Here is a 15,500-nt window from a genome sequence, read left to right as displayed (position 1 = left end):
CAATTGTCTGGCAGACGTTAAATCATGCTTCTCTTGTGAATTACACATAATGAGAAACTGCTACTTTTAGTAACAGTATGAATCTAGAATGTTTAGACCAGTCAATCACTAAATATATTTTGTGTTATTAGGATGATCTGACTCGACATGAAGAAATGAATGAACCAGGATGTCTGACCTAACTTTAAGGCTTTTCAGGTCCTGCATAGTGAAAGCTTGGCCTGGCTTCAGCAGGAGGCCTCCGAGCTGCAGAGTTCCATGCTGCGGTTCCCTTTGCAGCTCCACCTGCAGGACGTCTTCCATTGAATCCACGTCTGACAGCAGCAAGTGTTCTGGGCCAAGCCGGCACTCCCCACCCTCATCCACAGTCAGGGCGTTGGTGATCACCTGAAACACAATGTATATGTTTTTTGTATATGTATAGCCACACGTCCACATGAAGTCAATGAACTAAGAATAGAATGTTGTTTTCCACCTGTGGTGGCTGGTTGTCTTCCGGTATCACAGTGATGTTGAAGCAGATCCCAGTGACTGTTTTGCCCAGATGGTTGGTTACAGAGAAAACAAACTGGATGTACTGGGGGTAAGGGCCAATGTCCATGATAGGAGGCATGTAGGCCACTTTCATGAAGTTCACTGCATGCTAGGAACAAGCAAAACAAACAGATGAGTTTTGTATAAACCCATCTCACCAAATGTACCTCAAGCAGGGGTGGACAGTAATAAAGTACATTTACTTCAGTACTGTACTTCATGTATTTTCAGTATCTGTACTTTATTAATATAGTATAGTATTATTTTTTTGTAGACTTGCAGAACCTTTAGTCAGTGGAATACATTTTCTTCTATTTTGAAAATGTGATAGATTACACCTTGTGTTCATCATAGGAGAAAAACCAATTACAGCAAACTCCTCCACTGTCAGTCATGTTTGAACCTGTCAGTGTCGTAACGATGGAGACGTTAGATAAAGATGAGGCAGAAGATTCATCACGTATCTGAAGTCTGTGTTTGAAGGTTTATAAATAAAGAAAGATTCATTTAGTTTGAAATGTTTGCGGGTGTTTACCACGACCAGACTTCATCAATGAATAAAAATAGAAATATGAAAACAACAAAGGCTCCTTATGTTGATTCAGTTGTGTTTTTATGTCCATGTCAACAGTCTTTGTATCATATCTTACAGTCTTTTTATTTTCCAGGTTCTACAGTCAGACAGTCAGTCAGTCTGTCAGCCAGACAGTCAGTCAGTAGGTTGATTCAGAGTCATTAGGTTCCTTAAATGTGGAACAATACAACAATGTGTTGACAAAAAATGTACTTTTGAATACCTCAGTATTTTTAAAATCAAGTACTCCAGTACTTTAACAATTTTCACTATTGGAGTCATATTTGACCAGGAGGATCTATACTCTGACTCAAGTAAAGGAGCTGTGTACTTTGTCCACCTGTGACCTCAAATATATTGGGATTTTAAATGATTACCTGTGTGAAGAGCCTCAGCACTGGTGCGTTGGAGTCTTTGGTGAATTTGGGTATGCTGTCCACCAGGAACAGCCTCCCTGCGTCAGGAGTGCTGCACATCAGAACAAGAGCACTCAGTTCAGACAGAGTCCTCTACAGTTTACAGAGTGTTTTCAGAAGGTGAGGACAAACTGACCTGTGAGCACCGGAGTAGAAAGGTGGAGTGGTGATGGTGTAGGTCAGCTCGCTGTCTGGGGACTCCTGGTCTACAAAGTGAAGCTGTTGTCGGGTTATGTGGACCACTTCTGTTTCTTTGATCATGAGACACCGGGTGGAACCAGGAACCTCTTTAGGTGGCTGGTCTGGAACAGGTTCTATGTGGACCATCACCACCTGAAGACACCATGGTAGATTGTAGTAGTAAATTATTAAAGTAGACTAAAGATGTTTTTTCATGGATGTTTTTCATTAACTTTTGTTTTAGCCATGTAAGCAACATGACTCAAGAGATGACGATATCAGACAGTCGGCACCTTTTCAGTTCATAATTAAATATCTCAGATACTATTGGTTGGATTGCCATGAAATTTGGTACAGACAAAGATCAATGGTCCCCAGAAGATGAATGACTTGGTTGATCCCTTGAGGTAGACAATTTTGGTTTTAGGAAAATATCTTGTGCCACACATTCAGTACAGGCCTTGAATTTGTGGATCCCCTGACCTTCCCTGTGGTGCCACCACAAGTGAAATGCTAACAAGAATCGGTGTGACTACGTGTTGAGTGAGCATGTAAGCATGCAGTTGAAGCTCACAGATCTGCTAGCACAGCCGTAGACTCCTAAGCTTAATTTATACTCTGTGTTCGGGGGTTACAGTGTGGCTTCAGACTCATGTAGCTAATATAAGCTTCTTAAGAAATGTCTCAACACACCGGGGCTACCCAATGGAGATGTCAGGAACTGCTCAGCTTGGGTAGGTTGAGTTTTCTCTGATGCTGGTGGAGATTGTTGATACTGAGTTGAAGACGGACTTTTCACTAACACTGATCTAGCAAAGCCAAATCCACTTCTGCTCACTGAAATAGCCACTCTGTCTTATACTGAATAAAAGAACATCACCATGGCAACTGTACAGCAATAATGGGAGAAAGACAACCTTTTCACAATCACTCTATATACATGATCAGCATATGGCCTGATGATGAAAGAACAGTATCTCCAGCAGAACTTTCATCAGCCCATTGTGTTAATAAATATCCAACCAGCCGGTTCAAGTCTAAGCATTAACTCTCTTCAGGAAACTGCCACCTAGTACCTGAAGCTAAACCTAAATAAACCTACAGTAGCATCATCACATATCAAATAGACTTGTACCCTGAGAGCTCAATGCACTGCAACTTAAGAAAACAAACAAGCAAACAGACACAAACACATTCAGAAAACATCAATCCATTATCTTTATAGGTGCGCAGGGCGGCTGGAGCTAATCCAAGCTGAAATTGGGAGAGGGCGGGGTTCACCTGGACATGTCTCCGGTCTATCATAGAGCTGACATGAAGAGACAAATTCACACTCACATTCACACCTCTCTGGGCCACTGTTGTGAACTGTACACCTTTACAATTTATGGAATGAATGTGATAATAGCAGAGTGGAGGTGAGAGAAATTTCTTATTAAATTACTATTAATATATATCATAATATTAAATATTAACTATGTAAATACTGTTTATTACTGATGGGGTATATTTATTATTATATTTTTTAATATATATTTTGAATATGGGGGTTATTTTTTATAATTTTTTATCATATTTTGTATATGTGGAATGGAGCACTGCAACATAACAATTTCCTGCAGGGGATTAATAAAGTATTTCTGATTCTGATTCTGATTCTGATTTAATTTAATTCAAAATGTCCATTAAATCAGTGTGTCACACAAACAGCAAGTCAAAGGAAAAGTTGTTTCTGTGTGGACACTAAATCTACAATGAAACTGAGGAATGATAAAAATGTAGAGCAATGAAAATAATTAATGAGATTATACTGAAGGTAACATAATACTGATTAGTTCTACACTGCTGTCATAGTTATACTGCAGTATATCAGAGTTAGACTACACTGACTGAGCTGTATTCAGCCTGCAGTGAAATACAAATTATTCTCATGCTACAGACTTTTTGTTCATGATCATGCAACACAGACTTGAAGCTCCATATTTTCCTCTTCTCCTGTGTTTAATTTGTATTGTTGATCCATAAGACGATATATTTGTGGTTTTAAGAACCAAAACCTATTTCAATACAGTTTTACATTTCCGCTCTCAGGCTTCTAAATAATCAAACAACACATGGACATCTACCTTTATACTACATGGACCTTTAAGTAAGCATTTCTCATATGATAATCTATTGGAGATGTGATTGTTACCCACTTGAGGCTCTGACAGGTTCGGGGGGTCATGGAAATCAGACAGCACCACCTCAAAGGAGTCATCAAACACCTCGTTCCCAAGGTGTCGATAGTAAAGCATGGACTGAGACAGGTCCTTCTGCAGGAAGTGGCTGACAGGGTACCCTGGATTCAAACCAACACAAACATAACAGAATGTGTTTAAATACAAAAACAAACTTCATGTAAGATTTGAAAATAAAGTCTGTTCTCCTGACCTGTGAGCCCTGGTCCTGGGATCTTCATGACCTCCCCTGCCTGTGGGGGGCGGGTGATGTTATAGAGGATGTAGTCATCGCTGGAGTCCATGTCTGAGGCTTGGAGGGTGGAGCCCCTCAGCAGAGCCATTTGGCCCTCAGACACCTCCAGCAGCATGTTGGTAATGAGGAAAGGAGGGCTGTCATCTTTCGGCAGGATCTTGATGGGGAATTTGTGCCGGGTCTGATGGCGACCGTCAGTGATACGGAAGATAATGAAGTCTTTGGTTGTGTCGCTGTCGTCATGGTGATAGTGAACCACGCCTGCTCTGATGTCATTGACAGTTACCATGAAGCCCTTTCCACCTGGAGTTTACATCAAATGATAACATAGAAGCAGAATTCAAATCAAATAAAATATTTAGAAGTATTACATACTGTATATCATGAAACTTGAAGAAGTTTGTTAGCTAGCTTAGTTAGCTGCCTCGCTAGCTGTTAGAAAGTGAGCCAGCAAGGAATCTAGCTTGGTTGTTTACTAACCACAAACAAAAACAAAAAACAAAAGAAAAAAAACAGTTTATTCATGAGACATATTCGTACAGTATCAGCTCTTGTCTCATAACTGTCTGCAAACCATGTGCAGGGATAAAACTGAATGGTGCAATGCAGCTAATATGCTATGACAGCGTCCTCTGTTTTGGACAAATACAAGCAGCTGAAGTCCAGGGAATAACCTTACCTTAAAAGGTAAGAAGGTCAGCAGTAAACTGCCCAAGGTGAAAAAAAAACAGAATCATAAAAACAGAAACCTACTCCCGGTTGTCTGCCTCCTCCACTCAGACTAGTATCAGGTTACATCCCTGTTTATCCAGAGTCATGTAAAATACGAACCATTTGTGTGAAAGTTTGTCATAATTCCTGTTTGAATTCTTGAATTATGGCTAAAATGTGTTTGTGAGGTCACACGGACCTTGACCTTTGACATTTGACCACCAAAATCTAATCAGTTTGTTCTTGAATCCAAATGAATGTCTGTGCCAAACTTGAAGAAATTCCCTCCAGGCATTACTGAGATTTCGCATTCATGTGAATGGGACAAACGGACAACCCAAAATCATAATAACACCTTTGGCCATGGCTGTCACCAGCGTGGAGGCATAAAAACAGTTTTGAAAAACAGAAGTGTTCTAAGTGTCATAGAAAACAGGTCATTTTCAGGGATAAAGAAACTGATGAACCTCCGTTTTTTTCCTGCAGCAGTGAAGTTAGTGAAGCCTTGAAAGTTCATGAAACACTTCCTCCAGGTTGATGACAACAAACCCTCTGTGTGTACCAACTGTGTCACTACACCCTCTGATCATCATCAGGACAACACTGTACTGCAGGAAGTAACTCATCCTACAGCAACATCATGAGCCACATTAGAAGAACTGAACATGATGAAGACCAGCTCAGTCTCTAGACCTGAACCCCATGGAGCTGGTTTGGGATGAACTGGACAGAAGGTGAAAGCAAAGCAACCTGCAAGCAACACACATTGGTGGGACCTTCTGCAACAATGTTTCATTTCCATTGTAAAAAGAAGCTACAAGTGAGTTCAGCTCAGCTAAAATATCCAATTGTTTATTTGTTTAATGCTTTATTTCAGAAACACTGAGACATTGAATCATGCAAAAGCGTATCTGGCCCTGGAGATATTCTAATTACTGCCTTCCATTTAAAATCATTAATTTCACTCTGAAGTTTATTGTATTGACCATGCAAGACCTATAGTGATAGATGACAACAATTAGGACTACCATCCAGTCTAGGCATTTTGCTGATACATTATGATATGACACATAGCTGATAAACAGCTTCATCTAAAGTTTAGTCAAACCTGTCTCCTGCTGTCTTTAGTTTAGAATCTGGGTCAATTGGCAGGCTCCTAGGTTCAGTGTGCCCCTAATGATCTAGACTTTTAACTGATGTATTAGTGTTTAGGTAACCAAGTAGAAGTGGAGAGCTATGATGTCCGTTCACTTGCAGTTGGGTCAGTACCTCTGACGGTGAGTCGCCCATGCTGTAGACCATCCACAGTGATGATACGAACAGCATTCAGGTTGTCGTTGTCCACAATCTGGAGCTGCTCCCACGTTATTGGACGAGACTGACCCTCTAACAGGCTGAGACCTACAAGACAAATTATTCATAGAAAAACTACACTTAGCTAATGCCAAACCTAATTCTGAAGAAAGACCAGAGTCAAAAGCTCTAATGGTGGAAAGTGTCTGTGCTCAGAGAACTTATTGTCTGCTGATCAGGATGCCGTTTCCAATGTCTATCAGCTCCTTTGGTGTAACCCAACTTTTAGATTTATGCTAATTAGATTATCACATAGAAATCTTGTCTGGTGCAGCCTCACAGCTGTATTATTTATTTATTTATTTATTTATTTTTTTTTTGTGGGTTGGTGTTTTGACCAGCACAGGGCAAAAAAGCTTAAACATACACAGCCTGGCAGATAATTGCCTGATAAAACTGTTGTTGGTAAGGAGTTAGCTAAGAATTGTCAATTTAGACATTCATCGGACACACAAAAATATTAGCATTCATTAGCATTCATCTGAGTTGTGTTTCTGTCCACCTGATTCATGTAAGCAGAATATTCACTCTCCTTTAGCTCTGCTTTGGCCTCCAACAACTCCTGAAAAAAAAATCTGGCTCTTTAGCCTTGTTTGACTGTCTTCACCAAGTTGCTAATTCACTGGTGCTAGGCAGGTAGTATAACAGTTGCTGTTGAAAGCTTGGTAGATGAGAGCGCCGTAACACCAAAACAATTACCTAAAAGAGGTAAAAAAGTTCCATAAGGCTGCAAAGTTGGCTCCCTGTGGCTTTGACACCACTATTATTACTTTTGCACTACATACAGTATAGCCATCTTGTTAACTGTTAAAGGTTCTGTGAACGAGATTTTAAATAATAATACAGCAGCAAACATCTATTTTCTATGTAAAGATATATTGGAGTAATGGCACGTTAGTTCATGTGAGTCCCTCAGCTAAACTGTTGGTCCTCCCCATGTTTATAAAAACACAGGCCCCACCAACACGTGAGTTGACACAGTGCACAGGTGAAAGCAACAGCATTCAGATGAGAGTGATCTTCCAGAATTTCCTCAGCTGAAGAAGAAACCACGTTCTCATCTAAAAAGGCCTCAGAGAAAGAAAGAGATGAGACCAGAGAACAGGAGGACTGGACTGAAGACTACTGGTCAAATCCTGGTCGGCTGGTGGAACATCAAAACATCCATGAAGCTTTTATTTATCAGTGTCATTAGTGCGGCTGGTGCCAGTGGATCATTCCAAGGCTAAATTTCTGTCCCAGTCCGACAATGGCTGATATTGGTCAGGTTTACTGAGAGGGAACCCTACAAGCTGCTAAAGGGTCCAGCTGGACTTAGAACTGTTTTTTGTTGTCCTCCACGTGTCAGTAACGTGATGGGTCCTAATGTTACATGTCTGTTTCATTAGTGACGGCTATAGTAGACATGATAACGTTAGCTTACTTGCTGTTATTCATCTTATGAATTTGTTCAGTAAATGTTGCTATCGCTAGCTGGCTAACTGCCAGCGCTGCTGTGGAGCATATCACAGCAATGCTAGCGTGGGCTAATGGTTGTGAGTTGTGGTTATATTGTTTTTGTTGGCTCTCATGTTTACAGTAACTTTATTCAGTTGAGCTTCTTGTGTGTTTAGTGGATGATCTCACTGAGCTTCATCACACTGAGAACATGATCGTTTGCAGAACCTTCAAAGTACAAATTTTAATCATTGGAGTATGTTGTTACATAAATAATTGAATTGCATTTGCAATGTAAGAATGCTAACATACCCATGTTCCAGGACACTCTGGGTGCATTTGTGTCTGCATTCCTTACTGAAAGGTGAACAGTCATTGACAGGCTCCTCTCAAAGAAAAAATCATGAACCTCAAATTCCACCTGTAGAGAAGATGGCAGAAAATTTCAAGATTTACTGGCAATACAAAATTACATTTTACAAAGTGATGTTTATATACTGCACAAAATATAAGAAGGAAGTCTTACCTCGTAATTCCTACGTTGGGTATGTGAGGAGTTAGGAGGTTGATAACCAATTAGCATGTCGTTGAGATCCAACCATGTGAAGGAGGAGATCGGAGAAGTGTGATCGGACAGATGAGTGATGAAGCCGTCCGCAGGAGGTTTGGTGATGTTGAAAACTAGAAGCTGTTTGAGAGTTTCCTCATCTTCAGCATCTAGTGTAGCAGTGGAGATTGGAGTGAGGATGAACTGGTCCACTTCCAGGATGAACATGGACATGAAGGATGGTTTGGGAGGCTGGTTGGGCATTGCACCGACTATCCCTACTGGAATCCAGGTCTGTTCAGACTACACCACAGTATAAAAAGAGAATGAAATCACAAAGGTTAAGACTTCAAAAGAAATGTTTTTGTCACATTTACCATCGTTTTGACCATCAACCATTTTTGATGTTATTATTCACTTTTTTTTTAGACTTGAGTCTCTTATATAGTGCCAAAAAACTGAAAATCAAGTGCTAAAAAACTATAAAGCTGTTATGGAAAAAAAAGAGAGAACCTAAAATCATAACCAAAGAAAATCAACTCTGCTTATGAGTTATGAAAACCATAAATGAACTCAAGAAAGTGCCGGACTGTGCTCATATAACAAGGGTTATATAACACACTGTGCATACATTTTTTTTAAAATAATTTTATTTGTTTTGGTATAGTGACAGCAGGATATCCTGTCTTATTTTGTGGATGCATCCACTCACTCATGTTATGAATCTAGATTGAAGAGGAGAACAGGAGATAAAGGAGGAATTTGGTGCTTTGATGCCCACTGTTGACAATGCAGATGTGGAGCTCTGATGAACATCCATCATGATATTAGAATTGATGCGGAAGTCATCCTGCAAGAGTTTGATGTAACGTTCAGATGCAGAATGAACTTCAAACAGGCAGGAATATTATTTCATTTTATTGTCTCATGTGTTTTTTTGGTTGTTTATTGTAGCAGTTTGGTTTGGTCTTGATGTTATGTATTGTTATTAATGTCTTTAGCAGTTAGTTAGACAACTGTTCTTATAATGATGATGCTAAATGAGAGAATCTATTGCTTAATGTCTTTTACAGCACATTTCTCTTGGATATTAAACATACTATATAACAGTATATTGGGGCCTGTTATTTAGCTGCTATTGTTTTTCAGGCCTGTTGGTTGGTTAATGTGGTAGGTTAATCAGAGTTTTATTGTGGAATTGTGTCTTAACTTTATCGCTAAAGTATACAAATCAATCACTCTCTCTCTCTCTTGCTCAATCACTCATGCAATGAGTAGACGTGCATGTGTAGAAAAAGGTAAAGGTAGCGTACAGGTGGTTCTTGTGCATACTATGAAATAAAGTCCTGCCGGCACCAGTGCTTTGTGCCATCATTTAATACATCTTTAAACCTAATTAGTACTGGAAATATAGTTAGCATTTTAGCACTTCCTGTTTCCTTGTCCTGAAGTCTCTGGGTGTTTTGAATGGGTTTTTGGTCAGATGACTGAAACAAGGTCTGTGGTTAACACAAGCTCAAGACATTTTCACATTTTATTCTACAACATAAATTACGTCAGTAAATGCAAGTGCTAAATGTCAGTAAAGTTTTAACGTCTGTTAAAACAGGCCAGTTGTTAATAAGTGTTAAGAGTACAGACTACAGAGGTTTTCAGAGAAGTTAAACATCATCACGTTGAACATGAAAACTGATTGACTCACCAGTCCACCTTTACAGCCTTGTTGTGTTTATACAAACTGTCACTAACTCTGTCAGAGGAAAGGCTTTTGTTGAAGAGGTCAGAGCTAAATCAAACTACAAGTTGAAGTTTAGTGGTGGTGATGTTGAAGTCATGTGACTGTGGTGTAGTTGGTTCATAGCCTAACATTGGCTTTTTACTTCTGCTGATTGTATTTAGGCCTCAAATATCATAAAGTGGTGTTCATTAGATGATCCTGCTGAACTAAACCTGTCAGGATCATAAACTGTTTGTCACAGAGTTTATTTTCTGTAGTAGTCCAAAGGACAATGGAAAAATCCCATTGGCTTTTAGGAACCAGGGAGATGTTACCTTCAGGGTTGGTCTACAAAAATACTTCATCCTTGCGTCACTCTATACATGTGTAAAATCACTGAGCTGGCACAGGTAGTAAAGTAGCCACATTACCTGATATATGTTGCCACTCCTGGTGTCCTTGAGGTCTAGTCTGATTGCAATGTAGTCTATATCTGGAGATGGAGGGTCTATGTGCTGATATCTCAGCCCCATCATGAGGAAGTCATCACAGGGAATTTTGGTAAACTTCACTAGCTTCAGACCCTTCAGGCAGTCTTCAGATTTACACATGGCCCTGGCTTTATTATCTGCATAATGACAAAACCATAGAGAGATAACACAATTTTGACAACACTTTTTGTATTCCTTTTTTTCCCTATTTCATGTGACATTGTGTTTCTACTCTAACAGAAGCTTTTAGTCATCTTCAGTCTGACTTTGATGCTTTTCAGATATCACTGCTTAATGATGGACTTGTTTTTAATGCTGGTAAGACGACATACATGGTCTCCTCTACATAATCCTGTGTCCTTGGCTATCCTGTCATTATCACTTTTGCTGGATCATACAAATATACTTGACAGCTTGACAGAAGATTGTCCTCCAAGATTCATGTGGAACATTTAACAATTCACAGCTGTCTGTTTAATCTAAACTGTAAAACTATTGTTTTGACAGCTTTATCTGTACTTGTTTATGACATTCTTTAGACAACTGTCATTCTAACCCTTCATCACTTAACACACCACATTATCAGAAGTTTCAATGTCACCTCCCTAAAAGGACTCTTTTTTTATATTAACTCAAAATGCTGAATGCAGACATCAGTCTGATAAAGCTTTAGCTATGAAAAATCATTTCATTCATAAATCTGAAAACATGATTAAAGTCCTTATAGCAGTGGTTCTCAAAGTGGGGTCCAGGAACCCCCAAGTCTCCTTGAGGTGGTTCCTGGGGGTCTCCAGCAAAAAGGGGAATAGTTTATTTTCACTATAATTCCATTAATGAGTAATACTTTGACAGAATGTATGACTCTTTTGGTCATAAGTTTCAAACACTTTCTGTAATATAACATCTAAAAACAAAATTCTGATCAGATGGGGGTCCGTGGTCTAATTTGTGTGAAAAAGTTTTAGAACAACTGACTTATATACATTTCCAACTTGGAACCCTCTAGTAGTAGTATTAAAAAAATTCACCATGGCAGGAAGTCACGCCCCAATGAATCTAACTTGGGCACACTGAGAATAAAGGTGTGAAAGCAGCCCTTATCCTTCATTTGTGACCATTAAAAATCCCATGTAGTATAAAGGTAGATGTCCATGTGTTGTTTGATTATAAAGCAGGTCTAGGTCCTATAGTAATACTGTGAAAGAATCAAAGCACTCAGTCCAAAGAGAAATGCACACAGCCTGTATTCAGAAACTGAGCCTTAAAACCATGACTTTGTGATGTCACAACAAAGCAGTAACTGCTCTCAGTCATGCCACAAGCCCTGCCCTACAGGACCCAACCATGCACCCTGGTGGGATTTGGTTTCTCTGAGTGGTTACCTGAAATCTGTTATATTTTTACTGGATCACTCAGAAAACAGTCAGCCAATCAGAAGAGAGGCTCAGAGCCTCCTTTCTTCTGATTGGCTCACTGACCTGTTGTCACTAGAACTCCAGAGAGATGGTTTTAAAACCACAAATATATCTTCCTGTGGATCAATACTTCAAACAAGTGTAAAGCAAAAGTGTAAAATATGGGACCTTTAAAAAATTCTATTAATCCCATAAAGTAGGGCAAAAAAACACCTTTCAATATTTAGTCTCTTGTATCTCTGTGTTAGATTTGATGTTTAGTATTGCTGAATTATTTTCTCTTCACTTATGGATAAACTAGGGATTAGGGATTTGCCATCAAAAGCTATTATCAGCCATGCAGTTTCCTAGGTTACCTAGTTGCTGTCGTAGGTGGATGAAGCTCTCTGGCTCATCCCCTCTCTTGGTGGCTTTCTCTGGCTCTCCAGTGACCAGCTGGCCATGGGCCGGAAGGTGGGTGTCATGGTTGCTGAGATGGATGCTACACTCCAAGCTAGACCTCCTCTCATAATGGAAGGACACCACGTTTCCATCAACAGCATCAGAGAGGCCGTAGAACTCAGGAACCTCCAAGGATTTAGGCCCCAGCTTTATGATACTGCAGTCAGGCTCTATAATGTCCACATGGAGAGAAAACAGCTCCATGTGCGTCTCTGTCTCTGTGAACCTGGACAAAAAAACATCAGCTGGTCATTCATGCTGCTACAAAAACAAAAACAGGAAAAAAGAGAATATTTTAATGATACCCAGACATTGTACCTGTACAGTCGAAGTTTGACAGTGTCGTCTTTTAATAATGGACAGCCATTATGGACGTAGTTCACCTCATCAGCCAGATAATGGCAATCAAACACCTGTACACAGACAGGGAAAAATCTTAATTATCAAATATAATGAGTGAGTTGGCCTACTGTCTGTACTGTATACATGAACTACCTGATCATTACACAAGAATGATGACAGCTAATACATAGAGTAATACTGGTATAAGGGGAGACGGGTTTACTGATTCAGTAATGACAGTTTACACAGTGGTGTCTATTTAAAGTTGTAACATTAGCTAACTTAAATTAAGCTAGTGGTCATACCAGACCAAGTGAAGCTGTAGCAGAACTCTCTGAGCTTCTGTGCATTGTAATGTTTATAAGTGTAAGTTTTCATTCATAAGAGTAAGAAAGTGACATTTCTTTTTTTCAAAAGTTACATTTTTGATTTAACGCTTTAGCATTTAGTGTATTTATCATGCTCAGATGGGAAGCCAAAACGTAATTTTGGCTTCATCCAGATTAAAACTTTTGTGTCTACGTCTCAGTGAGAAGAAACCTCATGGTAAGAGATTTAAGACCAGATTAAAACTAAAATCAGGAACTGAATTAATGCTTCATTTTACAGGCCTGTAATTTCTAAATAATTTGTTTAGCCATGTAATTTGGTATTACTTATTAAGAAAATAGAGACAGTGTTATATTACTACACATCCAAATAACTAACTGCAATTAATTGCTTGCATGCAATTTAAGATATATACAAAATAACATTTTCAATAATAAATAAAGAATGAATATTTACTCATAATAAAATGGATTTTTACTTTTATGGGCATTCTTTTTTCCCCTATATAATTATTGCTAAATTTGCTGAAAAAGAACTTATAGAAGAAATTATTATCATTATTATTATTATTATTGTTGTTGTTGTTGTTGTTGTTGCTAAAATCTTTCCTGGAAATAAATTAATAAACATCGATCTAAATCAAAGAGTATCGGCCAAATGATGATAAATGTTTTAAGAACATTAAATAGACTAAACTAATAAATATAAACTAACTAACTAACTAACTATTAACCAGTCACCGTACTAATAGCCCTAACCTACTAGACCTGTGAATCTGCATACTGACCAGCTTCTTCATAAATTGTTCCCAATTAACTCTCTCAGGTGCTAAATATGACTAAAACATGAATTCCTTATTACAAACATATACAGCTTTGTGACTGGACATGGCATATGTCAGAAAATTAAACGAATACTAAATTAATAAAAGGCTTCAGTGCTGTTTGAGCACCACTTACAGTGAAGGGAATGTTTCAGGATTAATCCTAAACTTTTCTTTTCTACTTTAAAGCATAAAACTGGACTTGTGGGACATTCAGCAGATGAATGTATCTGTCAGCACAGAGTAATTAGAGAGGAGACAGCCTGTCTACCTGGACAACAAAGGAACAGGAGAGGTCCCTTCACATTCTCTTCCCCAAAACATCTCATTGGGCTGCTCCACACATGGAAATACACTCGGTAATACAGTCTTTATAAGGTATAGTATAGTATAAGGTCTCACATTGGCTTTTCAATATTTAATACAAATTAAAACTTTTCCCTTAAGTTAATTCAAGTAGCCTAAATAGGACAGCATATAGGACCCAGGTTGAAATTATATTTCCAATCAGACTGAGATAGTAAACAAGTACACACTGTGTAGCAGCACAACATAAAATTTCCTATCATTGGCTGGTCACAGTGATAGGACTTGATAGAGAAAGAAAGAAATAAATAAAATAATAATGAAATAATGAAAATGAAAGCATTTTTATTTTTTTTTTTACTTTTAAAAACTTTTAATTTTTTTTCTTTTTTTCACCAAAATTATACTGTTTTGCAAATGATTTATCTTAAACATTTTATTATCTTTCTTTCATTATCTATCTTTTTTATTATCTTTCAAATGATGGAGTCAGTGTGTTAATTAAATTTATGTTTGACATATTATAAAACCGAAATGATGCTCCTGGGGTCCAGAGGGGCTTTTGGTGGGAACATGAGGGACTCAGAGCACTGAGACCTTGTCATCATTACCACAACACCAATAATATATGACGTGGTTTCCTACATGTCAGCTGTCAGTGCTATGGAGGTGTAATACACGCCTTCAAACTACACAACTTTGTTTTACCAGCGATGGTAAATTGCCTGGAAAATACAAGGGGGTTGTTCACTAGAGGAGGATTTTTCCATTACCTGAGGCATGAGTTTCCCCACTCGTTGAGTTATGGGCTCATTTAACACCACTTCCACCTTGCATGCATCCTTCTGACGGGGAATATGGAACTGCAGGTCGCCCTCATCAAGGTAAGCAGACTGACCCCGTTTCACCTTTAAACCCTTATTGACTTTGACCAGGGAAGCGTGCAATGAGCTGATCATCCCCAGCAGCAGCAGCAGCGTCCAGGCCAGTGTTTGAATCTGTGAACCCATCGCTATCAGTCACAAGACAACGTCCTGCAGGGTCTTCCAGGAGTAGCTCCAAACAAAACCAGGGCTGTTCTCAGAAATACACTTTGGTGGGAGACTTCTGTAGACCAAGGCAGTCTTTCCTCTTGAGGAGAAGCTACATTTTCCTCTGGTTGTTCGATGAGTCTATTGCATGTGTGTGAGATTTCACATCAACAGTCAGGAGCTAAATGAAAAGAAAAAAAAAGGTTTCATATTTAACTCAACATATATTCTACTGCTACAGCAATAAATACAATGGTCCTGAAGTGTAAAACACATTTCACAAGGCAAATGAACAAAACTAAAAATACCACAATATTTAATTGAACCAAATGAGCAAGAGCAAAAATAATGTGTTTCATAAAAGCAATTATAGCAGC

At 38.8% G+C, this 15,500-nt stretch overlaps 1 protein-coding gene across 1 annotated transcript in view; it reads right to left on the bottom strand.

The window, feature by feature from the left end:
- frem1 (FRAS1 related extracellular matrix 1) overlaps nt 1-15,276 on the bottom strand; it is a 35,823-nt gene extending 20,547 nt beyond the window's left edge. Inside the window, exons 1-13 of the mRNA XM_022747859.1 lie at nt 14,866-15,276; nt 12,610-12,704; nt 12,207-12,517; nt 10,376-10,572; nt 8,207-8,530; nt 7,993-8,101; nt 6,160-6,291; nt 4,138-4,482; nt 3,903-4,045; nt 1,661-1,857; nt 1,486-1,576; nt 476-643; nt 179-387 (exon numbers count right to left, since the gene is read on the bottom strand). Of these exons, the coding sequence (XP_022603580.1) occupies nt 179-387; nt 476-643; nt 1,486-1,576; nt 1,661-1,857; nt 3,903-4,045; nt 4,138-4,482; nt 6,160-6,291; nt 7,993-8,101; nt 8,207-8,530; nt 10,376-10,572; nt 12,207-12,517; nt 12,610-12,704; nt 14,866-15,102 (2,558 nt within the window). The 5' untranslated portion in view covers nt 15,103-15,276. The remainder of the gene's footprint in view (nt 1-178; nt 388-475; nt 644-1,485; nt 1,577-1,660; nt 1,858-3,902; nt 4,046-4,137; nt 4,483-6,159; nt 6,292-7,992; nt 8,102-8,206; nt 8,531-10,375; nt 10,573-12,206; nt 12,518-12,609; nt 12,705-14,865) is intronic.
- Nucleotides 15,277-15,500: the final 224 nt, after the last annotated feature.

This window comes from Seriola dumerili, unplaced genomic scaffold, assembly GCF_002260705.1.
Source record: "Seriola dumerili isolate Sdu_G_001 unplaced genomic scaffold, Sdu_1.0 BDQW01000111.1, whole genome shotgun sequence".
In the NCBI taxonomy this organism is placed as follows: Eukaryota; Metazoa; Chordata; class Actinopteri; order Carangiformes; family Carangidae; genus Seriola; species Seriola dumerili.
This window is presented reverse-complemented; position numbering and strand designations above follow the sequence as displayed.